The 25451-nt window shown below is 52.4% G+C and overlaps 2 protein-coding genes across 6 annotated transcripts in view; one reads left to right on the top strand and one right to left on the bottom strand.

The window, feature by feature from the left end:
* The first annotated feature begins 162 nt into the window (after positions 1–162).
* Positions 163–3404, top strand: TMEM41A (transmembrane protein 41A). 2 transcript variants are annotated; one of them, XM_051626003.1, is made up of 5 exons: positions 163–275; positions 1425–1578; positions 1657–1818; positions 2232–2370; positions 2974–3404. In XM_051626003.1, exons 1-5 carry the CDS (start codon positions 181–183, stop codon positions 3192–3194), a joined length of 771 nt encoding a protein of 256 aa, XP_051481963.1. In that variant the 5' UTR covers positions 163–180; the 3' UTR covers positions 3195–3404. The 2 variants fall into 2 exon arrangements, with proteins under 2 accessions (XP_051481963.1, XP_051481962.1); XM_051626002.1 differs by having other exon boundaries at positions 1425–1818.
* A 1212-nt stretch (positions 3405–4616) lies between these two features.
* Positions 4617–25451, bottom strand: part of MAP3K13 (mitogen-activated protein kinase kinase kinase 13) — a 79891-nt gene continuing 59056 nt past the window's right edge. For 3 of the 4 annotated variants that reach the window (XM_051625918.1, XM_051625917.1, XM_051625919.1), the window contains 11 exons: positions 24751–24942; positions 22672–22830; positions 19562–19720; positions 17519–17627; positions 16758–16867; positions 15486–15602; positions 14815–14952; positions 12704–13436; positions 11235–11305; positions 9049–9346; positions 4617–8431 (listed from right to left, as the gene is read on the bottom strand). In XM_051625918.1, the coding sequence (XP_051481878.1) occupies positions 8330–8431; positions 9049–9346; positions 11235–11305; positions 12704–13436; positions 14815–14952; positions 15486–15602; positions 16758–16867; positions 17519–17627; positions 19562–19720; positions 22672–22830; positions 24751–24942 (2188 nt within the window). In that variant the 3' untranslated portion in view covers positions 4617–8329. The remainder of the gene's footprint in view (positions 8432–9048; positions 9347–11234; positions 11306–12703; positions 13437–14814; positions 14953–15485; positions 15603–16757; positions 16868–17518; positions 17628–19561; positions 19721–22671; positions 22831–24750; positions 24943–25451) is intronic. The other variant, XM_051625920.1, reaches the window with a different exon arrangement.

Below are 25451 nucleotides of genomic sequence, written 5' to 3'. Positions count from 1 at the left end.
AGTAAGGAGGGAGGGAGAGGGAGAGGAGGAGGGAGAGGAGTAGGGAGAGGGAGGAAGCGGCAGGGAGGAGGCGGGGAGAGGCGGGGAGGGAGGAGCAGAGGGGTGGCAGGAGGAGGCTCCGCCGGCCCGGCCCGCCCGCCTCCCTCCCCGCGCCTGCGCGTCCCGGGCGGGCCCGGCGGGATGTGGCGGCCGCTCGGGCTGCTCCTCGTCTTCGGGGCCGCCACGGCCGCGCTCTGGCTGCTGTCGGTGCGGCTGAGTGCGGGGCAGGCGGGCAGGTGGGTGCGGGGCAGGTGTGCGGGGCAGGCGGGCAGGTGGGTGCGGGGCAGGCGGGTGCGGGGCAGGCGGGCAGGTGGGTGCGGGGCAGGTGTGCGGGGCAGGCGGGTGCGGGGCAGGCGGGCGCGGGGCAGGTGGGTGCGGGGCAGGTAGGTGCGGGGCAGGTGGGTGCGGGGCAGGTAGGTGCGGGGCAGGCAGGTGCGGGGCAGGCGGGCATGTGGGTGCGGAGCAGGCGGGTGCGGGGCAGGTGGGCAGGTGGGTGCGGGACAGGTGAGCAGGCGGGCGCGGGGCAGGTGGGTGCGGGGCAGGTGGGCCCGGGGCAGGTGGGCAGGTGGGTGCTGGGCAGGCGGGCGCGGGGCAGATGGGCAGGTGGGTGCGGGGCAGGCGGGTGCGGGGCAGGTGGGTGCGGGGCAGGTGGGCCCGGGGCAGGTGGGTGCTGGGCAGGCGGGCGCGGGGCAGATGGGCAGGTGGGTGCGGGGCAGGCGGGTGCGGGGCAGGTGGGCGCGGGGCAGGTGGGTGCGGGGCAGGTGGGCAGGTGGGTGCGGGGCAGGTGGGTGCAGGGCAATGCGGGTGCGGGGCAGGCGGGTGCGGGGCAGGTGGGTGCGGGGCAGGTGGGCAGGTGGGTGCGGGGCAGGTGGGTGCGGGGCAGGCGGGCAGGTGAGTGCGGGGCAGGCGGGCGCGGGGCAGATGGGCAGGTGGGTGCGGGGCAGGCGGGCGTGGGGCAGGCGGGTGCGGGGCAGGTGGGCAGGTGGGCGCGGAGCAGGTGGGCGCGGGGCAGGTGGGCAGGCGGGTGCGGGGCAGGTGGGCAGGAGGGTGCGGGGCAGGTGGGCAGGTGGGCGCGGGGCAGGTGGGCAGGTGGGCGCGGGGCAGGTGGGCGCGGGGCAGGTGGGCAGGTGGGCGCGGGGCAGGTGGGCGCGGGGCAGGCAGGTGCGGGGCAGGTGGGCAGGTGGGCGCGGGGCAGGTGGGCAGGTGGGCGCGGGGCAGGTGGGCGCGGGGCAGGCAGGTGCGGGGCAGGTGGGCAGGTGGGCGCGGGGCAGGTGGGCGCGGGGCAGGCAGGTGCGGGGCAGGTGGGCAGGCGGGCACGGGGCAGGCGGGTGCGTGTCCGGGCGGGCCGGGATCCCGCAGCTCCCCCTGCTCCCCCCTCCTCACAGGCCGCTGCGCTTCCCGTCCGACCTGGAGGAGCTGCGGGAACTGGCCGCGGCGCTGCGGGACTACGAGCAGCGGCACCGCGGCGCGGCCCTGGCGCTGTTCTGCGCTGCCTACCTGTACAAGCAGAGCTTCGCCATCCCGGGCTCCAGCCTGCTGGTACGGCCGGGCCTCGGGAGGGGGCTGGGGGGGCTCCCGTCCCTGTCCCCGGGCCCCTCACCCCCCGTCGCCCCGCAGAACGTCCTGGCCGGCGCGCTCTTCGGGCCCTGGACCGGGCTGGTGCTCTGCTCCGTCCTCACCTCCCTGGGAGCCACCTCCTGCTTCCTGCTGTCCCGCCTGTTCGGGAAGCAGCTCCTGGTCGGCTACTTCCCCGATCAAGTGGCTCTGCTGCAAAGGAAGGTAAGGAGCCCTGCTCCTGCGGGGGTGGCTTGCTGCTCGCCTGGGAACAAGCCTGTTTGCAAAAGGGGTGTGTGGGAAACCCTAGATCCCGGGGAAAATCAGAAATGGGATCAGGGATCGGCTGGGAAGCCCCCATGCTGCAGAACTGCCTCTGCCCATCCCGTGCTGTACAGCTGGAGGTGGTCCTGCTCTTGACTTCCCAGCCTCTCGTTCAGGTTGGATCCCATTGTCCCCGCTTGTGTGGCAGGGGCTGGCTCCCAGAAATCCATAAAGTTGCCACTTCTCATCAGTTCTGGACTGATGTGGTGTTCCTGACGGAGGAGAACACTGACGTTCCCCTCAGTGCTGTGGCCCTGCAGGTGCTGCTGCTGGCTGAAGAGCAGAACTCGCTTGGATAATGTGTCTCTTGACAGGTAGAAGAGAACAGGAGCTCCTTGTTTTTCTTCTTGTTGTTCCTGAGGCTGTTCCCCATGACGCCAAACTGGTTTCTGAATCTCTCGGCTCCCATTTTAAACATCCCTCTGTCCCAGTTCTTCTTCTCCGTTCTCATTGGTAAGGGCTGGGGACACCGAGGGGGCAGTGTGACCCCAGCCTGGGGTGCAGGCTGAGCTGGGGGAGGCAGAGCAGCAGGGGTGGCAGTTGTGACTCTGCCCCGTGGAGCTCTTTGCCTTTGTGCCACCTTGATACTCGGGGGTCTCAAGAGCATTTTGTAAGCAGGTGTGCATCACCAGAGCAACAAGGCTTTGACTCACACCCTGTTCTTTCCGTGATGGACACAGACCCCTGTGTCTGGCTTTGGGCCAGGGAGGGACTTTCTAGCAAGAGGACAAGGGGGGATGGATGAAAACTGGAAGAGGGAGATGGAGGTGAGACATGAGGAGGGAATTCTGGAGTGTGAGGGTGGTGAGAGCCTGGCCCAGGTTGCCCAGGGAAGCTGTGGCTGCCCCATCCCTGGCAGTGTTGAAGGGCAGGTTGGATGGGGCTTGGAGCAGCCTGGGCTGGTGGGAGGTGTCCCTGCCCATGGCAGGGGGGTTGGGAATAGATGATCTTGAAGGTCCTTCCAACCCAAACCAGTCTGGGATTCTGTGACATGCCTGAGCTAACTTTACCAGGGAAGATGTTAAGAGGCGTTTTTTTGTGCTCCGTTTCTTCCAGGTCTTACACCATATAATTTCATCTGTGTGCAGACAGGAGCCATCCTGTCACAGATCACCTCCCTGGATGCCATCTTCTCCTGGGGCACACTGCTCAAGCTTCTTGCCATGGCTGTGGCAGCACTGATACCAGGGGCTCTCATCAAGAAATACAGCAAGAAGCACTTGAAGCTGGATGAAGACAAGCAAGCTCAGTTACTCAATGGCAAGAAGAGCTTGTGATGGAGCTGCCCCAGATATTGGGGTCTCTGTTCCTGGGGGTTATATTCTGCATGCTCTGTGGACCAAGGACCATTGCAGATTTTAATCATTCTCCTAAGAGGAGGTGTGAGGTTCTTATTTGTAATGAGTGTGTAGTTGTGCCTGGATCTGCACACGAGCACTGTACAGGGGCTTTGTGAACACTACAGTCATTTGCCTGTTTCTTTTAAATCAGCCTGTGTCTCCAGTGTGCCTGAGAGTGTTGCCAGCCCACTGCAAATGTGTTAGCAGTGGAAGAAAAAAAAACAAACCCAGGAGTATTAGCATCCTGAGAGGAAGGCAAATCAGAACCTCCCTTTATCCCTCCCAGCTGCTGAGCAAAGGGCCAAGCACTGCAGTCTCCCTGCCAGTCACAGGCTTCCCTGGGGGTCCTGTGCTCCCCACACAAGGGCTGTTGAGCTGCAGCAGCAACAGCCTTGGCTATTTTTCCCCACCCTTCCAGTAGCAGTGTTTCCCAGCTCTAGGCAGGCCCGCTCCCTCCTCCCCTGCCCTCTCCCAGCCAAGATACTGAGCATTTTTGGCCTAAAATGACAAAGCAGGTGCTCGTGTGCTGTTAGGTGCAGTAGCACCAAGCTGAGAAAATGTAATGATGTTCCAGGGTCCTGCAGGAGAACATTCCCATTTGCAGGAGACTCTTCCTCTGTCATCCAGCTGTGAAGTGCATGCACCCTCCTGCAGCAACATCCCTTGGGATTTGGGGCCAGCAATGGGCTGACCCAGTGCATCACTCCAGTCAGCACACACAGTGTTGCTTCTGAGGTCTGGCAGGGGCTGCTACTCCCCACACAGAGCAATGGGGGAAAAAAGAGGCATGGATGTGCCTGGCTGGCAGGAATTTGTCCTTGAGAAGCACCTTTAAACCTACACGTTTGCTCATGTGTTACTGGAAGGTTTGCAAATAAGCTGGAGACCAGTAGCCCTCAGGGATGATGCTGTGCTCCTGGGCTTTTGGTATTTGCAGCTCTTTGCTCTCTCTCGAGTTTGCCCTCCACTCAGAGGACAGAGTAAACTCTCTGGCATGGAAGGGGGCAAATGGGAGACCCCAGAGCACTGGGGAAGCTGACAGAGTGAATTCTTACTCCATTTTAGCACCTTCCCCACCAGCAGAGTTGGAACTAAGTGAGAGGAAGGTACCCAGGGTGAGAAGTCACAGTGGAAGATTCAATCCCCCAGCTTACACTGCAAAAATCACTCATTTGACATGTCTGAGCTGTGTGTGTCTGACCAAGCCTCTGCCCTGCTCCTTGGAGCTCCCAACAGCTCCAGTTCCCCTGTGCTCAGAGGTAAAATCAACGTGTAAAACCAATGCTCACTAACATGTTATTAAAAGGCTTCAAGTACAAGAGAAACCATTCCCAGATCACCAGACCAGGCTGAGAAGCATTGAAGTACACTGGCTTTTTATTCCATGCATTGTTTGCTTTGATAGTCATTCTTGTTTCCATCACTGTACACTGTTCAATACAAAAAAAAAAATAAAAATAAATCAAGTTTGTATCAGGAATCCACAGAGCAGGGAGGAGAGAGATGAACACTACTGGACAGGGCCAAGATGAAATGGTTACTCAACACGACAGTGGGGAAGGCAACATTCAGCTCTGGGAGGAAATCTAGGCTAGTGCTCAGGGGCTGTCAGCAGCCAGAACTGCAGCAGGGAAGCTGATGCTGAGAAGGGAGCCCGGTGGTTTCCTCCTGCCCTGAACACGCTGTGAGGAGGCCGAGTGACACCCCTGGGCCCCACAGCCTGCCAGGAGGGGAGGTGTGGGGACCCACAGCAGCGTGCAGGGAGGTCTGTCGGGGTGGCCTGGCTAAGGGACCTGCCCGTCCCAGCCCTGCAGGACTGACAGCCCCGGCCCCGGGGGCTGCGAGGGACGGCACCCCCAGGGCTGCGTGTCCTGCAGGGGGGCAGTCCCGGGGGGCAGCCAGGGGTGACACTGAGCTCTGAACAGGACAACGACCCGGGTGTGCACACAGACTAGAGCCCAGGGTGGCAGCAGGCAACGGGAAGGGTCTCAGCTTTGCTTTCCCAAGCTGCAGGATGGGCCACCGTGTCCCTGGGCAAGGACAGGGAAGAACCAGCACACACCTGGAACAGCCCACTCAGAAGGGTCTCAAAATCCCACCCATCAAAGCTGCTCTGCCTCTCTGCAAGCCCAGAGGAGCTTCCTGACACGCTCTGAGCAGAGCCCACAGCCACCAAACCCCTCTGGGACCTTTTTTGTTAGGGACTGAGCCACAACAGGCTGAAATCCCTGCACGGAGCAGCCCTGCTTGGGGCCCGTGGCTGTGGGGCTGCCCCCAGAGGAGCAGGGCTGCCCCCAGGAGAGCAGGGCTGCCCCCAGGAGAGCAGGGCTGCCCCCAGGGCCGTGGCCAGGGTGACAGGGAAGTGCCCAGGGGCAGGGAGCAGCTCAGCATCCTGCCAGCCCTGAGCAGCAGAGCCCCTCCAGGGGTGAAGGGCCTGGCACCCTCTGCTGGGGGACACACCTGATGGCAGGTTCTCAGCCTCTCTTGAGGCAGCAGTTTGGTTTTCCTCTTTTAGAGTGCATGTCAGGTGCCCACGGTTCTCCCCTGTGAAAGCCCTGCACCCTGGCCTCCAGAGCAATAGGCATCTGCACCACCTCTTCCACACCCAAAACCCCTCTGACACTGTGACAGCAAAGCCACCTCTGGCCCTGCCACCTCCTCCTCCTGCTGCCCGAGGGATGGAGAACATTTGGGAGGAGCTACGAGGAACGGGAAGAGAGAGGAAACAAGGAAGGAGCCAGGAACGAGCCTCACTCCCCACAGCACAGGCTGAGCTGGTGGCTCCTCTCCAGCAACCTCTTTGGTCCCGCACGGGTGATCCACCACGGGGATCCCCTGCTGGCCACCCCGGATCTCACACTCACCCCTCTGGATGCTCCTGCTGAGGGACCCCGGGATGGTGGATTCGCTTTGCCATCAATTCAGAAGTCGCTCTCTCCCTGGTCACCACTCCCCACCAGCTCAGGGGCTGCCACCTCGCCTGGCAAGGTGAGCAAAACGCAGCTTCGACCCCGAGGAGCACCCCAGGGCCCCCCGGGGCTGCCTGCACCCAGCCCTGACAGGCTCTCCACCCCGGGATAACAGCATCCTTGGGAATCCCGGGAGGCAGCCCCTGCTGACAGCCCCTGAGCCCAGCCCTGCTCCCGTCCCAGCAGCGACCGGGGAGAAGGAACATCACACAAACAGTTGTGCTAGAGGTGAAGCCAACCTTCTGATCTACAGAAATGATAATAAATAATAAAATAACATCATAACTTAAAAGATCTGTGTGTAGTCCAGCTACAAAAATTTAAAAATATGGGATAATTTAACTCATACAATACTGCTCTCTGTATAAGACATTTTTCCTTCATTTTGCCACGAGGCTATAAATTACCACAGTTAAATTCAAACCAATATTTTAACATAAAATGTAAACAAACAAAGCAACAGAAGTACCTGTCCATAGTCCACTCCTGCCCTTCAGCTCAGGCTGGTGTGCTGGTCTGCAGAGCAGCAACCCCCCAGCACAGGCACGTGCCACACGTGTGGCACGGTCCCACCAGCCTGCACGCTGGGAAGGGCAGAGGGAAAGCTCTTGTAGGGGGACATCAACTAAGGGGGGGGGGGGGGAGAAGGGAACGTGCTCTATCATTTTGTTCTCTTTAAATATTGATTTAGAAGAGTAGTGTTTGAAGGGAAGGCACTATGAGTTCTATCAGAAAACACACTTTTCTCTCATCTGCCAATGCCTCAGCCTGTCACATACCAGCCCCATCCTCACTTCCACCTGCAGAGTTTCAGCTTGAAGGAGAAAGGGAGGCCCCAGGGTACACCTGAGACACAGCTGTGCCACAGCCACCACCATCAAGACTCCCTGTGCAACCTGCTTTGCACAAAGCCTGACGTGAAGGGCAGGCAGCTGCTAATGCTTTCAAGAACGTACAGTGAACAAGGAGACAGAGCAGGGCTCTTATCCCGACCAGTGATTCCCAGTCTTCCCCCTCAACACACAGCTCTCTGCTGGTTATGGGTGCTGTTGTAGGTGAGAGACTGCTTCTCCAAGTCCAGTACAGGCATCTCCAGCTTCCTCCCCAGAAGAGTGCTCGGGCTCTGCAGAATGTGCTTTCCACCTTTTGAGAGTTCTTGCTTTTCCAACACTGATTTGATTGATTTCTTTGACTGACTGGAACAGGCAGGAGGTAAGAGGAGGAAGCAAACTGGGAAATGGCACACTGCATCTGAAAGAGGTTTCCCTGCTCAACTGGAGATTGACACTGCCAGAGTGGAGCAAGGAGGATGTTAAGAAGTGCTCTTACACCAGTTCTTGAGAGGACGAGGTTAGAATACATTTGCAGGATCTCACGACAAAACGCTGATTAAAAAAAGAAACTAAAAATCCTGAAAATAAAACCCACTGTTACATTCCTGGGGATGTATCGACTCAGAAGACCCTGGATGTTAGCACCTCAGTACCAATTTTCTCCAGGAACATGTCCACCTTCTGATTAAAAATGACCCAGCTGGTTATACTGAATATGCTTTGTTCACAGGTTACCCTACAGTTAAGGTCTGTTTATGCTTCCTCATTTGATAAGACTGAGTGGTTTAGTTTTCTTGATCTGTTCTCCAATCTTCAGGGCCACGAGGCCTGGTCCCCTGTGAAAGCAGCAAGAGAATCCCCCGTGTCTGTACACAAAGCTGTCCAGGCAGGACTCCCAGGATGTTTCTCTGTAATGTGCTTGCTTTCTGAATGTTTTTTTTTTGTTTGTTTGTTTTTTGCAACAAGTCTGTGTGTCTATAAATACAATCCACTCTTTACAGTAAAAAGTGTTAAAATGTCAAAAAAATAAATATCCATGTTACAGTAACTAGATTATTCAATAAAATACATCCCTGCCATTCTTGATTGAAATGCTCAAAGAGAATTAATTTCATTTGGACATTTTCCAGAGGTTCAGGTTATTGCAAATCACTCCTGGGGTGGGAAGGAGAAGCATCTTCTCTTCCTATAAAGTGTGATGAAGGGGAATGAAGTGGAATCTTGGGGAAATCAAAATGCCAGTATCAGGAAGCTTTGGGGGAGATCTGTATTACCAAGTAGCAGAGCTGCAGGGCTTATTGGTCCTGACTGTGGCATCAGAACACTCCCCTTCAGAAGAGTCACAGTCCGATTCTCCAAACTGTGCTGGGTTCTGCAAAGCAGAAGGGAAAGGGAAGATGTGAGGAACGTTTCTGCACTGCAGATCAACCACCCCATCCCTGTAACAGCAGACAGGCAAACACCAGCAGAGACTGGCAGCACACAGGAGACATCAACAACACACAAGCACCCTACTAAAGGTCACTTGTCTCTCCTCAGTGAGGGGACAGCAGAAAAATTTCTGGTCAGAGCACCAAACACTGACAGAGTTACGAGAAGAGGGTGCAGCAGGCTGTGCCCTACCCCTCACAAGACTTGAAAGACAGTAAAAGGAAGAAAATCACTCTAGCTGCCTCAGCAAGGCTGCCAATGAATAACAGGCAGTCAGTTTATGTCCCTTCCGTTTCATCATCTACTTGGTGTGCTGTTTTTTATCCTACTAAATTCAAATCTGATGACCTCCCAATATCCCCCTCATCTTGACCAACAAGTGACGTTCAGCTTTGCCCCATCTGATGAAGTATGAGACAGAGTGTGCATTGACACAGCTTTGCTGTAGTACATCTACCACAGCACCTCCTAGGCAGTCATCCAACTTTCTGGCCCTTGGATTCCCTTCCATAACGTGGGGGTTTTTTTTCACCCAACAGAAGGAAGAGCTACACTCACCTCACAGCTGTGTTCATCCGCACACAGTTTGCCCAGAGACATCTGAGTCTTGACCCTCCTCACGGCACACTCCTTGTCTGAAAGCCCATCAGACTGGGTGGAGATTTCTATGGGGATCTCTGGAGTCTGAGACAGCATGTCCTCCAGCTTCTCAGCCAGCTCATCCTCCAGCTTGGTGGCCAGCTCATCCGGGCTGTTGGAATGATCGCTCGTGTTCCCCTCCTCTCCGTCGGACACGGAGAAGTTCTCTGAGCTGAAGGTGGAGTAGGACTGGCAGCTGCTGATGCAGCGGTGAGGTCTGCAAACCAGGAGAGTAGTTCAGTGTCCACCTTCTACCTCTGATTGCAAAGGAAAAGCAGTTTCCTGGGTGGCGTGTTCAGCTACTCCATTAAACCTGGCCTTGACAGGCCCCCATCCTGGTCCCCACTGCTGTCCTAGGAGCCCCCCACTGCCAGCTGGAATTCCTGGAGCATGTTTTTCTTTAACAGTCCTGTTTCCCCAAGGAAAGGCTGTGCTGGAAGGTTCAAGCTAATTCAGCTGGGAATAACTGGACCACCTCAGGCTGATCCCAACAGCCAGGCAAGTACTTAGGCATGTTCCCCCCCAAAAATGGCTCACTGCTACCTGAATGTGGAAACCACTTCATGCCAGGAGTCAGCACTAGTGGTGCACAGGTGACTGAGCGTGCCAGGAGCCCACAACAGGTCATCAGATTGAATTCAGCAAAGGCAACTTGTCTCCCAAGTTAATAAAATCACAGGAGAAGCAACAAACCCACCCACAGGAACCAGAGGAGTCAGAAGACTGATGTAAACCCAGCGTTGTCTCCAGCACTAGGCAGGAAGAAAGAACCTGAGGAACACAGAACAGGGAGTGCAGACAGAGCCTGGTTCCTCCTGGCACACCTTCCTGCTTTGTACCACCCAGCAGGTCTGACTCCAGAGCTGAAGATCAAACCTGGATGGCCGAGTTCAGCAGACACTGATGGATCTACACTCCCTAAGTTCAACACTCATGACTTGTTGATGTTTTGATTTTCACAGCCTACCTTGGCACTGAGCTCCACACCTGGAAATGTTTTGATGGAAAAAGCACTTCCTTTTCTTCATCTTAACCCCCTGTTTGCTGCACTAGGTGTGCTGAGCATGAATGGGAGGAATCATCATTCCTTGTCTGTTTTCTCCACATAACTCACAATTTCATGCTCCTCCAGTATTGCCTCTCCTCCTGCTAGACAAACACCTCTCCTGGATTTCACCTCTTCTTCTGTGGAAACCATCTCTAACTATTCTTGTCACACTTCTCAGTAACTTTTTAAATTTTACCATGGTCTTTGAGCTGGGGCAATGAAGGTGGCATTTAGGATTCCAGCTGCAGGTGTGCCATGGATGTACAAAATGGCAGAGCAGCTTTTATTTTCTGCTCTGCTCCTTTCCTAACAACCCTTTAACCCACCTGCCCACAGGGTCACTTCTACACTTCAGGCAGCTGCTTCCACACAGCTACTGCACCAAAGCCATGGTCTCTTTCCTGAGCACAGGACTGTAAAGCCCTCTGGTACAGTGGCACAGAATCACAGAATCATCCTGGTGGGAAGGGACCTTGAAGATCAAGTCCAACCATAACCTAAATCCCCCTACCATAACCTGATTTACCCGTTCAGTGCTTAAATGATGTCACTATATCTACATTTCTTTTAAATACTTCCAGGGATGGTGACTCCACCACCTCTCTGGGCAGTTCTGTCCCCTCAAGTCCTATTTTACAGGTGACACCATCACGTGTGATCTGCTGTGTTGTCACCTAGCTCTTCAATCCTACAACTGCAAAGGTGTTGGAGCCTCCCCCACTGCAGCAGCAGTTAATAAACAACATCTGAAAGAGTTCACAAAGGGTCTCAACACCCAGCAGGTTTGATTCTGGTGAAACAGATGCAGCAGCTGATCTTTACAGGCTGAATAACATTGGGAAGTGTAATCAAGGTGTGCTACAAGCAACACAGAACAGAAAAGCTCAGCAGAGGTCACATCTCAGAGCAGACTGAAAGCAGTGAGGGAACATGAAGGATGAGCTGAGGGAAATGGGATGAGCTGAACAGGATCCTGTCCTTCTGCTAGAACCTTGAACTCTGAACTCTCCTGAGCTCTGTGCCACCAAGGAGAGATTAGAGTGAAGTCACTTTTTACCTTTGTCTACGAGGAAACTCCACTTCACTGTCCACTTCGCCCTCTTCCTCTTCCGAAGAGTCGTCACCGCTCTGGCAGAGAACAAGGACAAGATGGTGTCACACGGGTGCAAGAACAAACCACAGTGCCCCTTGGTCCTCCAGGACAAAGTCAGTGAGTCAACGGGGCCTCAACAACCCAACAACAACTTGTGTATCAGTGAAAACTGACTCAGGCATCTTCTCACTGAGAGATTATTTCAGGCAGCCTTAATGCTGCCCTTGCTGAATTTGGAGGGATTGGCTTTGAAATCCACTGGAGTACTTCAGCAGGCACTGAGTACATAATGTTCCAGACTGTGACAGAAACAAATACACTAATCAGTACCACACTGAAACCCACACAAATTATGGAGCTGATCTGGCACTCTTGGCTATAAGAGCTTCGACCCGAGCCCATCACAGAGCAGGATGGGGGGCGACTCAGCCTGTACTGGTGGGTTTTACCAACTAGGAAAACTTGAGTTTTGCTCCATTCTTTACCTCAGTAAGCACTGAGCTGTTTATTGTCCTTTTCTCATCCAAATCTCTGCACTCTTGTTTTTTACAGCCTCCTCCTATCTTGTCCAACCTGCCAACCCCTGGTTCAGACTCAGCCCCTGTCGCATCCCATACCCTTGTAATACAGGGTCCTCCTCCTCCTCCCTTTATTCTGGGTCCAAATCACACTTCTGGCTAGCACTCATCCTCTTTTCCTTCACATTTTCACCCAGGCCCAGTTTTCCTGCTCTTTCAGCTCCAGACTGGTTCCTACTTCTCCCACCACTTGGATGGAAGCAGGAGGAACGAAGAACTGTTTCTGTGCAGATGTGCCATAGTATCTTTTTGATTCCTGCAAAATCCTCACCAAAAATCATGACAACTATGACTTTCAGTCAGGGGGGGCAGTTTCTGGCACATGCAACAAAAGGCACGTCCCCAGGACCAAGGCAAATGCTGAATTTCTGTTCCAAGGCACAGCAGTGCTCCAGATTCTCAACCAAACTGTTCCATGGTATTTACCACCACCACAAGAAAACATTTGCCCCTTCCCTTGTTTGGAGAAAGGCTCAAAAACATCTTGAGCCTGTTTCAACAACAAAAACTCAGTAGGACAAGTTTCAGCTCAAACAAAAACTGGCTAAATTGCAAGTAACAGAACCAGGCCCTTCCAAACCCTGACCTGACAACCCTCGTTACCAGCAGCACACTCTGATTTGCCCACAGTGCTTCCCAAGAACAGGGACTTTAAAAGTGCGGCCAGAGCACAAACCAAAACTGAGACAGGCAGGACTTTTGTAAGATAAAAGTTGTACAGGTAACTGTGGGTGGGAAACAGGGCTTTGCTACTGCCCTCTATCCAGACACTGGCCTATGCCACCTGTGTGATGGAGAGGGAGAAGAGGAGCACGCTTTGGGTTTTTTTCCCAGATCACTCTGCTTTGTCCTTACCTTCTGAAGGGGTCTTCCTTTGCAAGGAAGCACTGAGGAAGCCACGTGCTGCGGAGTGCCCAGGGCAGGGGCTGCCTGACAGCTGCTGAAGCCCTCTTCCTCCATCTTCTCCATGAACTGGGCGTTTTCATACAGGGAGACAGACGTTGGTGACTGGGAATGGCTCAGCCCCGGTTCAGCAGGCGACGGCTGAACCCGGCCGCCCTCCTCTTCCCTGCACGGGAGGCAGGAGTGGTAGGGATCCGCTTTGCAGCACTCCCAGCGATCGGCTTTGCCTTCTGGGCTCTCCAGGTTCCTCCTGCAGTCTGCCTCCATGGCCGTGGAGATGAGGTCGGGGCTGGAGCCCGACACGCGCCGCTGGGCGTGGTTGCTGAGGGGGCTGCGCAGGGCGGCGGCGGGGCCGAAGTACCGCAGGTTGTTGGCGCAGGTGGCGATGTCCTGCCCGTGGGCGTGGAGCCGGGAGGGGTGGCCGTGGCCCTGCTGCTGGGGGCTGGGGTGATGGGAAAGATGGGGAGGGGGAGGTGGGGGGGGTGCGTCGTCTTGCACCGGCTGGTTTTTCAAGATGCCCGCGAAGTCGTTGTAGCTGCCTTTGCTGTTCCCGCGGCGGTGGCGGGGCTTGCTGCGGTAGCGGCTTTTGCCACTCAGCGTCGACATTTTGGGACTTCCTGAGACTGGGGAGCCGTTGGATGCTGCTTCTGCGCTGGGTATGCCCTCTGACCTCAGCAGATCTGGCCTGAGGGACAGCGGGCAGAAGTTACACATTAAACCACAAACGAAGGAATGAGACGGGCTCGCCATCAGGGCGGAGAGGCGGCTGCAGCCAGGAGCACACCCTGCTTTAAAACCTCCAGGCTTCCCCCCCTTCAGCTGCTTGACTTCTGCATTTAGCTTCCCTTGATTCTCTCCACCCAAGGTCCTTCCCGTTCAACCCACAGAATCATAGAATTATTAAGGTTGGAAGGGACCTTAAAGACCATCCAGTCCCAACCCCCCTGCCATGAGCAGGGATCCCCACCACTGGACCAGGCTGCACAAAACCTCATCCAACCTGGCCTTAAAAACATCCAGGGATGGGGCAGCAACAACCTCCCTGGGCAACCCATCCCAGTGCCTCACCACCCTTAGAGTGAAGAATTTCTTCCTCATATCTAGCCCAAATTTCCCCTCTCTACCATGCTCTACACTCCTTTCTTGCTGCTTTTTCCAATTCCTGCCACATACTCTCCTCTTTCTGCTCTTATTTTGATGTTCTGCTCCCAAAATAGCTCCCTCCCAAGTCCCTGGTGCAGGGCATGTCTCTTGCTATGTGCAGGTACCATGCTCAGCACCAGCAGGTCCCAGCTGACTGGATGGTTATCAGCCTCCTCATTTCAGAAGCTTATCTTATTATTATATTATATATTATTATATCCTATAAATATATTATCATATTAGAAAAAATTTCTTCACAGAAAGAGTGGTGAGGCCTTGCAACAGGCTGCCCAGGGAGGTGCTGGAGGCACCATCCCTGGAGATGTTCAAAAAAGGGGCAGACATGGTGTTTCATAAGATGGTTTAGTGGTTAGGGGTTGCAGGGTGGATGGTTGGACTTGGTGATCTTGAAGGTCTTTTCCAACCTTGACGATTCCATGATTCCATGTGGATATTAATTGAGAAGTGATTATTCACTGTTAATCAGGACTCTCTAACTCTTGGATATCCCAGTTTAATTCCTCAACAAAGGACCCCTCCTCCCTGAGGACTGGCTGATTTCCACAACCCCTCACCCTGCTTGTTCAAGTCAAGGAGGATCCAACTGCTCTCTGCTTGGGCAGACAGCAATTCAAGACACACATTAGATACCTCCTGTCAAAGCACCATCATCTGTGAAAACATAATCTGGGCCAAACAGTGCCAGAGAGCTGCCCAGGCAGAAGGGATGGCAGGACTCATCCCTTTTACCTTCAGATAATTAAACAGTTGTGGTTCTGAGGTTCAGACCCACCCCAAGAGGGAACAGCCCCTTGGCCTGGCCTGTGATGTGGTCAGGCTGCAAGGGCAGGAAGCTGCCTGCTTATCCCAGGGGGGAGCCACCCCTGGTTCCAGGCACAGAACTGGGGGTTACTTCTTACCGTTTGGTCTGGCTGCCTGGTTTATGGGACACCCCTTTCCTCTTCATCAGCTTCTCCACCGTGTTGGGGTGGATAATTGGTCTGACTGGGTGGCGTTTGTAAGTCCCAGGGTATTTCTTTTCCACTGCTTGTTCCCTCCTGAAATGTTGGGGGAGAAAAAAAAAAACAATTGGAAAAAAACCTCCCACAGATCAGTTGTCTCTTAATCCACCTGCAGCTCCTGCTGGACAGAACCACAGCTGCACTGGGAGCCCACTGCAGGCCTGCTTCTCCACCATGGATGGGACAAAAAACACACCATGCTGTCCTGGGAAAGGACACAGGCATGTTCTACACTTCCTCTGCAGAGATCAGGCAGCTGGAACAGGGCCCTGGTGCAGAGTCCAGGAACAGCACTGCTTTCTCTTTACAAAGGGGCCCAAGGATGCCAGCTGCAAAGGGGAAAGGTGCCTTTCTCCCAGTCAGTGAACACCAGGTAAAGGCAGGAGCACTAAGTGCTCTGCAGTAACCTGCTCTGAAGGGGCCTCTCTCTGCTTGCCAGCTCCTTCTTGACCCTGGCAGTTTGTCAGGGGACACCTAATCTGCAAGTACCACTGTGCAGTTTAGAAATGAAGCACTGGATTTTCCCCTCCTGTTCTCGCTGCCTCCTGTGTTTGCCCAGAGACACATACTTGATGAGCTCCTTCTCCCGGACCTCCAGCTGCAGCATGATGGCACTGAGCTCCATGTACAAGTTATTGGCTCTCTCCAGCTTCCTCTCGTAGTGCTCACGGATATCCAGTGCGTGTCTGCAAACCAGAAAAGGCATCATTGCACATTCTGGTACCCATGGACCAAGAGAGGACAACAAGGAAAAGCAGAGGTGCTTCAGGAAAAGCCAAACTTGCCAGCTGTGCTGCACTGAACCCCAGGGGGAGCTCAGAGTGCAACACTGCAATGAATCATGAGGTGATTTAGAAAAATGTCTTGCAAGAGGGACGATGCCCCTCACTAGAGAAGCTGCAGATGCCTCAGATGCATCCACAAGCCCTTTGGCCAAGCCATGATCATCCTGTTTGCACAGAGAAGGGGCTAAGTCAGCATCTAAAGAATCGAGGGAAGAAATCATCTGTTTGTATCTCATAAGCAGCAACATGCCTCTACAGCTGCAGAATATTTGCAGGAGGCATCCCAAATCCCAGCTGAAGGACCATCAACAGCTCCCTAGGGCTAGGGAACACTGAGCAGCAGCCACACCAAACTGGCTGAACAAGGTTTCCTGAGGCTTCTCAGGTTTAACACAGGACTGCTACTTGCTGGTTTATGTTTCTATGTCATAACTATATTTGCAAATTTATATCACAGAAGAGAACACTTTCCTTCCTTAAATCAACACTCTGCTTTCACTTTTATGTTAGTCAAACGTTCAACATGAATTTCAGTGGGTTGGGAGTGTGTTCACTTCTCTGGAAATAATAATCCAGAGAAAGTATGAGGGCAGAGAAAGCTCCCAGCAATCTGCAAGATGCCTTTTCCACTGAGATGGAGGTACCTGCCCCAGCCCCGCTATCACACACACCAAAATTCAGGCAGAAATATTCCCTGGTTAACACACAAGGCTTTGCCCCTCTTGCCTGAAGCAAACTGTTCACACTGTTCAAGAGCAGGGAGAGTTTCCACTGTTCCTCTCTCTCTAGGTTTCCCTCAGCCAAGCAGTGATCAAGGCCTGGAGCATGTCTGTGGGAGCTTCAGTTTCTGGACTCAAAACCAGTTTAGTCTGCTCGAATTTAAGCCACCAGGAATAGAGAGTCATGTTTTGGGGTCCTCAGTACAAGAGAACACGAAAACAGTCAGGGGCTGGAGCACATGTCCTGTGAAGAGAAGCTGAGGGAGCTCATTTAGCTGGAGAAGAAAAGGCTGGATGGGAAGAGAGAGCAGTGAACATGAAAGGCTGTCAAACAGACCTGAGCTCTTCTCTTCGCCGGCGAATCAATTCCTCATCCAGCCGATGGATACAAGTTCCTTCACTTTTAATTTTCTCAAAATGCTTCTTCACTTCTTCTCTCCATTCAGCCTAGGGAAGCAATTTACTTTCAGGTATTTACAAAAGATTGGGATTCCTGAATGCACCGAAGTAAAACTCTTGGGCAACATTCTTTGTGTCTGCAGAAAATTACAGGATTGGGTTGAAAACATGTTTCTGTTAGCTGGATTATCTTGGGTAACAACATTGCAGCACATTTAGCTTCAGCATTTTCAATAGTAGCTCCACAGAGCTGACAGCAGAGGCTGCCTCAAGTACAATGAAAGCCTGGATCCAGGATTTCAGTTTGATTCCTGGGGAGGAGCAAACCCATGGAGGTTTTATAATCTTTCACCCAGACTTGGACAAACTGAGACACCTGCCAACTCTAGACAGAAGCTCAGCGTTGTCTCATTCACTTCTACCCAAAACTACTGACTTCAGATGTTCTGCTCCCAGCCCTTCTCCCAGTAGTGCTGTACCATGAGGAGACCAGAAGACTGCAGAGAGCAGAACCATTTCATTTCCAGTGAGGAGGAGCAGGGCAGCCAGGGGACAAAGAGGGCAATGGAGGGACATCGGGACTTTCAGGGAAGATCTAAAAATTCCTCTGAGTCCTACCCAGTGAGCTATTGTCTGCTCCTGAGGAGGGAATGAGAAGGACACTCCAGCACTCAGGGGCCACAACCAGTGTCCAGTTACCTGTGACTTGAAATAGGTTTCCTGAGGAGTAGCCAGCACGTCTGCAGACGCGATGTCCAGGTGCATCAGAGTCTGCCGGAAGGAGGGACGATTGCGGGGCTTGCTCTGCCTGCAGCAAGACAGACAAGTGCCCCAGCGTGAGGAGCTTAACCCTGATGGCTTCTCCCACCCTTCTGAAAGGGCTTCTCCCTAGGACATATCCTTTGATTTGTGCAGCTGACAGACTAGAGCAAAGGAATCACAGAATCCCAGACTGGTTTGGGTTGGAAGGGACCTTCAAGATCACCTAGATCCAACCCCCTGCACGGGCAGGGACACCTCCCACCAGCCCAGGCTGCTCCAAGCCCCATCCAACCTGCCCTTCAACACTGCCAGGGATGGGGCAGCCACAGCTTCCCTGGGCAGCCTGGGCCAGGCTCTCACCACCCTCACACTCCAGAATTTCCTCCTCACGTCTCACCTAAATCTCCCCTCTTCCAGTTTTAATCCATCTCCCCTTGTCCTCTCCCTCCCTGCCCTTGTCAAAAGGAGCTTTTCTGGTTTTCTCTTCTGGTGAATACAAGTTTATTGGGCTCAAGTTGTTTTGTTTTCAGTTTTTGGTTTGTGATGATCTACTCTGAAGCAACAGAAAGAAATGAAAAACATTTAAAATAGAAAAATGTGACCACAGAGGGAAAGACAGGATACAAACTGAAACTGTTCCTAACTTCTTTGTCAAGAAGAAGCAGATCTCCATTCATTAGTCCATTAATTTCCGGTTTTATACTGAGAATACTCAATCTAGTAGAAATTATAATTTACATTCAACAAAACAGTTGTCTGTAAACACCAAAGGTTGCCACAGAGTCCACACCTGAGCCTACACAGCACTGTAGTGCTCTGAACATCTCTAAGACCACATTAAAGAACACAAACATGTACATCACTGATAAAGGAGTCCAACACTCCAGCATCAGGACTGAACCCACCAGACTTGCTATGTGCATGCTCAGGACCAGGAAAAGCTTCTTCAGCCACCTCTCCCCTACAACCCAGCTCCTCCCACGAGGTGGGGGTACAAGTGTTGGTACTGGGTGTTGGAGCTGTGGGAGCTGCTCCCTGCCCTTGGCAGCACAGGGCTCAGCACAGGTGCCACAACAGCCCCACCTGCTGCAGGGGGAACAGCCACCTGAAGAGATCCACTGATGCTCTGGCTTGTTTGTCCCTTTGGGCCATCAAGAGGATGGCCAGGTTGGATGGGGCTCTCAGCAACCTGGTCTTGTGGGAGGTGTCCCTGCTCATTCAGGGGGGTAGGATCTAGATGAGCTTTAAGGTCTCTTCCAACCCAAACCATTCTACGATTCCATGAAAACTCATGGAGTGGGAAAAGGCTGGAAAACCACTTCTGCTCTGTGTCAGGATGCAGTTACAAAGACAAAGCATTAACGCACAAACCAAGACAAAGGATTTCTACTCTGATTTGGCATGTGGAGGACAGTGAAAGCAGTTTCTATATCTATAACTGCAAAATCCTGGTTTCATAGAGAAAGTTCCAATTTCTCTCAGTGCAGCTCAAAAGCCAGTCACTAACAAGGGTGCTTCTGAGTGAAAAATCACTTTCTCTCACTCTGGAGCTAGCTGCCAGAAATGCTACTTCTACTGTCCTTCCAGCTCCTTTTCTGTTACCAACGAGCTGCCTTTTATCACCTCCTTTGCTACAAGAAAGCAGCCACCTCTGTGAAGGCTGCTGAAGATGACCTTCATGCTGCCTGCTCCTGATTCACACAGGACAGGCAAGTCCTGGGCATCTGCCACCCTGCTGGGGCTCTCAGCAAGTTGTACCTCCCCTCTTCTCTCCTGTTCAGCTCCTCCCTCACTCACCCCTCTCCACAGTATCTGCCAGCTCCCTCCCTGGGCCTGCTGCCACAACAATCCCAAGTGTTTAAACTCACTGATCTCTTGACAAGTGTGTATTTAAGAGCCCCCTGCTCTGGGCTCAACACGTCCACCCTGACCCTGGTTTCACTGGTGTTACTGGGAGCAGTACAGGGCTCAGGTTCTTACCAGGTCTGCTTCATGAGGATTTTGAAGCCATCTGGGCAGGTGGAAGGGACAGGAAGGTGCAGGCTGTTACTGCCCACTCCCCAGATGATGGCTGAAGAGTCCACATCCTTGTAGGGAATCTCCCCTGTGAGCAGCTCCCACAAAACCACCCCAAACGACCTGATGAAGAAATAAAGGAGAAAAGCTTCTATGTGGATTCAATTCAACAGAAACATCTGAAGCTCGGGGAAAAAAAACCCAGCACTATTTTTGCCAGGTTTGTCAGATCTGAAATTGCAAGTAGGTGCAACAATGTTTAGTGGTGAACCAAGAACAACTGTTTCACACACAAGGTAACCCTTCTTCTTCTTGTCCCAGGGCTGGGCTGAACACCAAGACACACTGGGTTTCACCCACCCTTTCCTACTTCTTTGCGAGATTTTTAAAATCCTGAAGGCACATTCTGAGCTTTTCTGTAGACATGAAATCTTAGTCCTGTGAAATAAAGAGGACAGACAGCTTTTCTGAGATAGCAGGTGATCTGCTCTTATTAAAAATAAGTAAAAAATCTACAGGGGAGACTGTAGAACTCATAAGTGTCTTAGAGACAACTGAAAAAAAGACTGTATTTTGCAGGGTTGTTTTATTTACATTTAATTTAATGTTTTTTCTCTAGGCAAAAGCTCCCTCTGCTGTTACTTGTACTCCTAAGTCAGAGTTCCACGGGTTTGAGACTCATTGCTACAACTGCTGTAACTTAGAAATGAAGAAACAAATGCAACATGTTTAAGTGTCAGTATCAAAAGCAGACCCAGTCTCCTCTGGTATTTCTCCTGTGCTGAGGAAAGGAAGGCTGAAGCATGATGAGTTAAGGGAACTCTGCCTGGAAAAGAATCTCCTTGCACAAGAACTGAAAGATACAGGTAAGAAAACTCCCTTTGCTTCTCTCTCTCTTAGTGAAACAACCAGTAAGGACCAAAACCTTAACTTAACAGCAGTTTTTATTTACAGTGTTCACCCAATAAACCAACCAAGAAATATCCAAGCGGTCAACACAGAGGTCAACAAAATGCTGCTGAGAACCAGCACCACTTACTGCAGGTTCCCAACCAGGCTGCCATGAGAGGTGAGGTTCAACCCAGACCTCTCACCTCCCTTCCACACCCCATCCCTCTGTGGGACACCCCCCCTTGCCAAGCCTGCTGGCCAGCCCAACCAGCTGAGAAGTGAAAAGTGTGTTTCTGGCTCATCCTCATATCAAGTTGCTTTTGTCAAGCACAGAAGAACATCAAAGGGACAAACTGCCTGGGTCTGAACAACCATCCAGCAGGAAACAGAACTTCATGGGAAAAACACTGCAGTTTCAAATCCCATTGGCTTCACATTGTGGGGGGAGAAAAAACCCCAAACAAAAGCAAAACAAATTAAAAAACCCACCATAATTTAACAAGCAGCATTTGAACAGTTGTTTTTTTTTCTCTCAAAAATGTTTAATGTGAGCTGCAGGAAAGCAGGGATCCAGGTGGTTGGACAAACTAGCAGGAAACCCCATCTGGTTTCAGCTTTGTTATGATTAAGAACTGACAAAGGATTTTCAAGACTCCTGATAAGATTATAGATTTTTTTTTCCAGCATGCTGTTAGAGATGAGGGAGAGCAGACACATAAGCAGCTTAGGAACTGTTCTCATTTGTTGTCAGCATTCACAAACAACACTTTTACTCATCTTGGGGGAGGAATGGATGCCAAGGAGGCTGAGCAATCTCTACTGCAGAGAACTGAAGAGGAACTTGCACCAAAGGCACCTGCAAGTTTGCACCAAAGAGCAGCAGTTCTGAAGCCACTGAGGAAAGGAGTAGAGGAGTGTCCAGCAAAGCTGGTTTTATTGGACATGATGCTTCACACCACATTCCTGAACCTAAACCACTCTAGAGGACAGAAAGCTGAGGCTGGAAATCCAGCACCACTCCCCCTCATGAACCAGGATTCAAAGGGAGGAGCTCAGAAGACAAATGGTGAAGTGTATTTTCTTTCCAAAACAATCCAAGAGTTTCTCCCAGAAGAGCTGGCTGTGCTGCTACATCCACACAGAATGACCACACAAAACACTGCAGCACAAGAAGAGCTGTGTGCTGCATGTTCCAAGACCTTCCCTTTCCCTACAGGGATTCTGGGCATAAAGTCCTGACCCAGCCCCCAGCTGAACCACCAGCAGCAGCTGCTGGCTGGCTCCCCTCACAGCCTCCACCTGCAGCTTCATGCTGCATAAGGGAGGTGACAGCATTTGAAGCTGAAAAACCACAAGAAGGAATATTCATCCTGGCTGTAAAGCAGGGAAAAGGGCATTTGTCCTGGCTCCTGACACTTGATAGCAGAAATAACAAGGCAGAAACAGAGATGAAGTTCCCTTGAGGCCCCTGAAACCTGTGCTGGGACCCTGAAACCTGTGGTGAGGTATCCCAAAGAACCTCCAAGGCTGAGTCCAACCTCAAGCATTTTTAATAGCATGGAGATCTGAACCTTTCCTCTTGCTCCTTTGGACACAGAGTACATTTCACATGGGATGGAAGCAGGTGTTCCAAACTCTTACAGTGTATCCTGGTTTCCTCCTTGGCTCCAGGGTTAGACTCACTGGATAACCCTGTGGCTGTGCATGTAACAGCCAAGCCCAGCATACAGACAGCAGGTGGTGGTCAGACCCTTCAAGCTAGCAGAGTAGATACTTTCCTACAGATCAGGCATGGCCCTGAACTGGGTAGAGAGCAAGTGAAAACGTCCTGGCTTCAGAAGTTGCTGAGGGGGCCCTGAGCACCAGGAGTGGAAGAAAGCTCTGGCCAAAATAATGACAGAGACAAGAACTGCTGCATTTCCTTACTGCAAGAAACAGTCTGCACTGAGCCTCACTAGGTACCTGCAGATCTCAAGACACAGCTTTCACACACACATCACTTCTCTTTCTGTTCCAGCCCAGGGTCCAGTTCAGGGCACTGGGCAGATGGAGAAAGGAAGAGCCCACCACAGAGCAAACTGTCCCCATGCCTAGGATGAGAGAAGAGTAATAAATATGAAAAGTGCTGGGAAACCAAGTGGCTAAATAGCAGGTGAGGACAGTAAAACATGAACACTACTCACCAGATATCCACCTTCTCAGAGACGGGCTCGTTGCGTATCACCTCTGGGGCCATCCAAGCCACAGTTCCAGCAAAAGACATTTTGGTACTTTTATCACTGAGTTCTTTAGATGTACCAAAATCTGAAATTTTTACTGCATCTGTGTGTGTAACTAAAACACTGAAGAAAAAAAAAGAAAAAGAAATCAACAGTTTGCCATTTTTCACAGGAGCACAGAAGCACAGAATAGTCACGGTTGGAAAGGACCTCTGAGATCACCAAGTCCAACCATAAAACAAACAAACAAACCAAAACACACCAAAAAAACCCCCAAACAACACCCAAACCACCACAAAACTCCACAAAACCGCACCTCAAAACCCACAGCCTGCAACCTCAGCAACTAAAGCATGCTGTGAAGTTCCTCATCTACACGTTTCTTTAATCCTTGAAGGGATGGTGACTCCACCACCTCCCTGGGCAGCCTGTCCCAGTGCCTGACCACTCTTCCAGTAAAGAAACTCTTACTCATCTCCAGTCTGACCCTCCCCTGGTGCAGCTTCAGGCCATCTCCTCTGGTCCTGTCGTTATCCACAGGCCAAAGCCCCCTCACTACAGGAAAGTAGTTGAAGAAAGCAATGAGGTCTCCCCACAGCCTCCTCTCCTCCGAACTAAACACTCCCAGCTCACTCACAGCTGCTCCTCATACGATTTGCTCTCCAGACCCTGGACACACTCTAGTAGCTCAATGTCCTTCCTGCAGTGAGGGGCCCAGAACTGCAGCCAGTGCTCGAGGTGCAGCCTCACCAGTGCTGAGCAGGGCTCAGATCACCTCCCTGCTCCTGCTGGCCAGGATGCCATTTGCCCTCTTGGCCACCTGGGCACACGCTGGCTCATGTCCATCTGGCTGTCAACCAGCACCCCCAGGTCCTTTTCTGCTGGGCAGGTCTCCAGCCTCTCTGCCCCAAGACTGTAGTATGGCCTGGGGTTGTTGTGACCAAAATGCAGCACTTGAACCTCATCCCATTGGCCTTGGCCCATCGATCCAGCCTGTCCAGGTCCCTCTGCAGAGCCTTCCTACCCTCAAGCAGGTCAACACTCCCACCCAGTTTGGTGTCATCTGCAAACTGACCGAGGAAGCAGTCAATCCCCTCATCTGGATCATTGATAAAGATATTGAACAAGACTGGCCCCAAAACTAAGCCCTGGGGGACACCACTGGTGACCGGCTGGATCCAACCCCGCTCACTGCAAACCTCTGGGCTTGGCCATCAGACAGTTTTACACAGAGAAGGGTGCACCTCTCTGTGGTGGCCATGTGCCATCAGCTTCTCCAGAAGAATGCTGTGGGAGACAGTGTCAAAAGCTTTGCTGAAGTCTAGCTAGACAACATCCACAGCTCTTCCCTCATTCACCAGGCAGGTCATCTGGTCATAGAAGGAGATCAGGCTGGTCAAGCAGAACCTGCATTTTCACCACCAAAGCCCTCACTTCCTTTGGGGTGGTTGTGTTTTGTGCCTCAGGTGCACTTCTAAATGCTACAAGTCAAAAACCAATCTTAACAAAAATTCAAGTCAACAAGTCAGTGGAGATTCACTACATCTGGGGGTGCTGCAAAGGTTGTGCCCTCAACTCTACTGTGAACCATCTAAAAGTACTATCCTAACACACTGTCACAGGCTACAGGAGTGATCAACATCCAGGGAATAAGAATATAAGCAGCCAAAAAATTTTAGTCAGAGGAATGAGGAAGATGCATTCCAGGAAACTGGGAAGTTACAAAAAAAGCAACTAAGAAGGAAAAAAAAAAAAAAGCAGAAGGCAACACAATATCCCACTTTCAAAAGGATCCAGACAGCACCAAATAATGAGAAATATTTCCTGGGTGTTATTTAGCATGTAAGGTACTGGTAAAATTCCCACTCTTGGGACATGGCAGTCCAGGAGGGGAGCAGCAATAAGTTGCATTAATTTCATTCTCATTCATTTTGAGTCATGGAAAAAAAAATAACAGGAATTTTGACCTAACTTGAATTTCTTCCTCAGGAAAAAAAGAAAAAGAGCCACAGCTGGGGGATGCTTTAGTAGCTCGGGACTCACTTTGGTGACTTGAGGTCCCGATGGATGATCTTGTGCAGGTGCAGGTAGTTCATCCCACTGGCAATCCCTGTGGACCAATCCACCAGCAGCCGCGGGGTGACCTTGCGCCCCGCTCGCAGGACCTCGTAGAGCTGCCCGTGAGCACAGTACTCCATGATGATACAGTAGCAGGGGGCTTGAGTGCAGACTCCCCTGTCAAAGAGAAGACACAGCCAGTGAGGATCAGGAGAGTCAAAAGTCCCAGAGCGACTCCCAAAGGTGGCAATCATGGGGCAGGAGAGTGACCTGTTCGCTTTGCCTGGGCAAGCTTCTGCTAACGGTGCCTTCCTGAGCAGGAAGGGGAATGTGTCCTGCCTGCTTTGCACAGGAGGAACCTCCCTGATGGCAGGGGTAGGTTTCCTTCAGCTTCCACACCTGCAGATTTGTACAGTTCACAACAGGCATTTCCATAGAACCACGGAATGGTTTGGGTTGGAAGGGATCTTAGAGATCATCCAGATCCAACCCCCTGCATGGGCAGGGACACCTCCCACCAGCCCAGGCTGCTCCAAGCCCCATCCAACTTGCCCTTGGACACCTCCAGGGATGGGGCTCTCATTTTGTGAGCCAGCATCCAGAGTGCAGCACTGGATGGGAATGGTGTCCATAGCTTTGCTTTCACAAGAACACACAACCATTTAAGAGCAAGGACGACCACCCAT

The sequence above is a fragment of the Apus apus genome, chromosome 8 (assembly GCF_020740795.1).
Source record: "Apus apus isolate bApuApu2 chromosome 8, bApuApu2.pri.cur, whole genome shotgun sequence".
Taxonomy (NCBI): domain Eukaryota; kingdom Metazoa; phylum Chordata; class Aves; order Apodiformes; family Apodidae; genus Apus; species Apus apus.
Note: the sequence above shows the minus strand (reverse complement) of the source record. Positions and strands in the feature narration are given on the sequence as shown.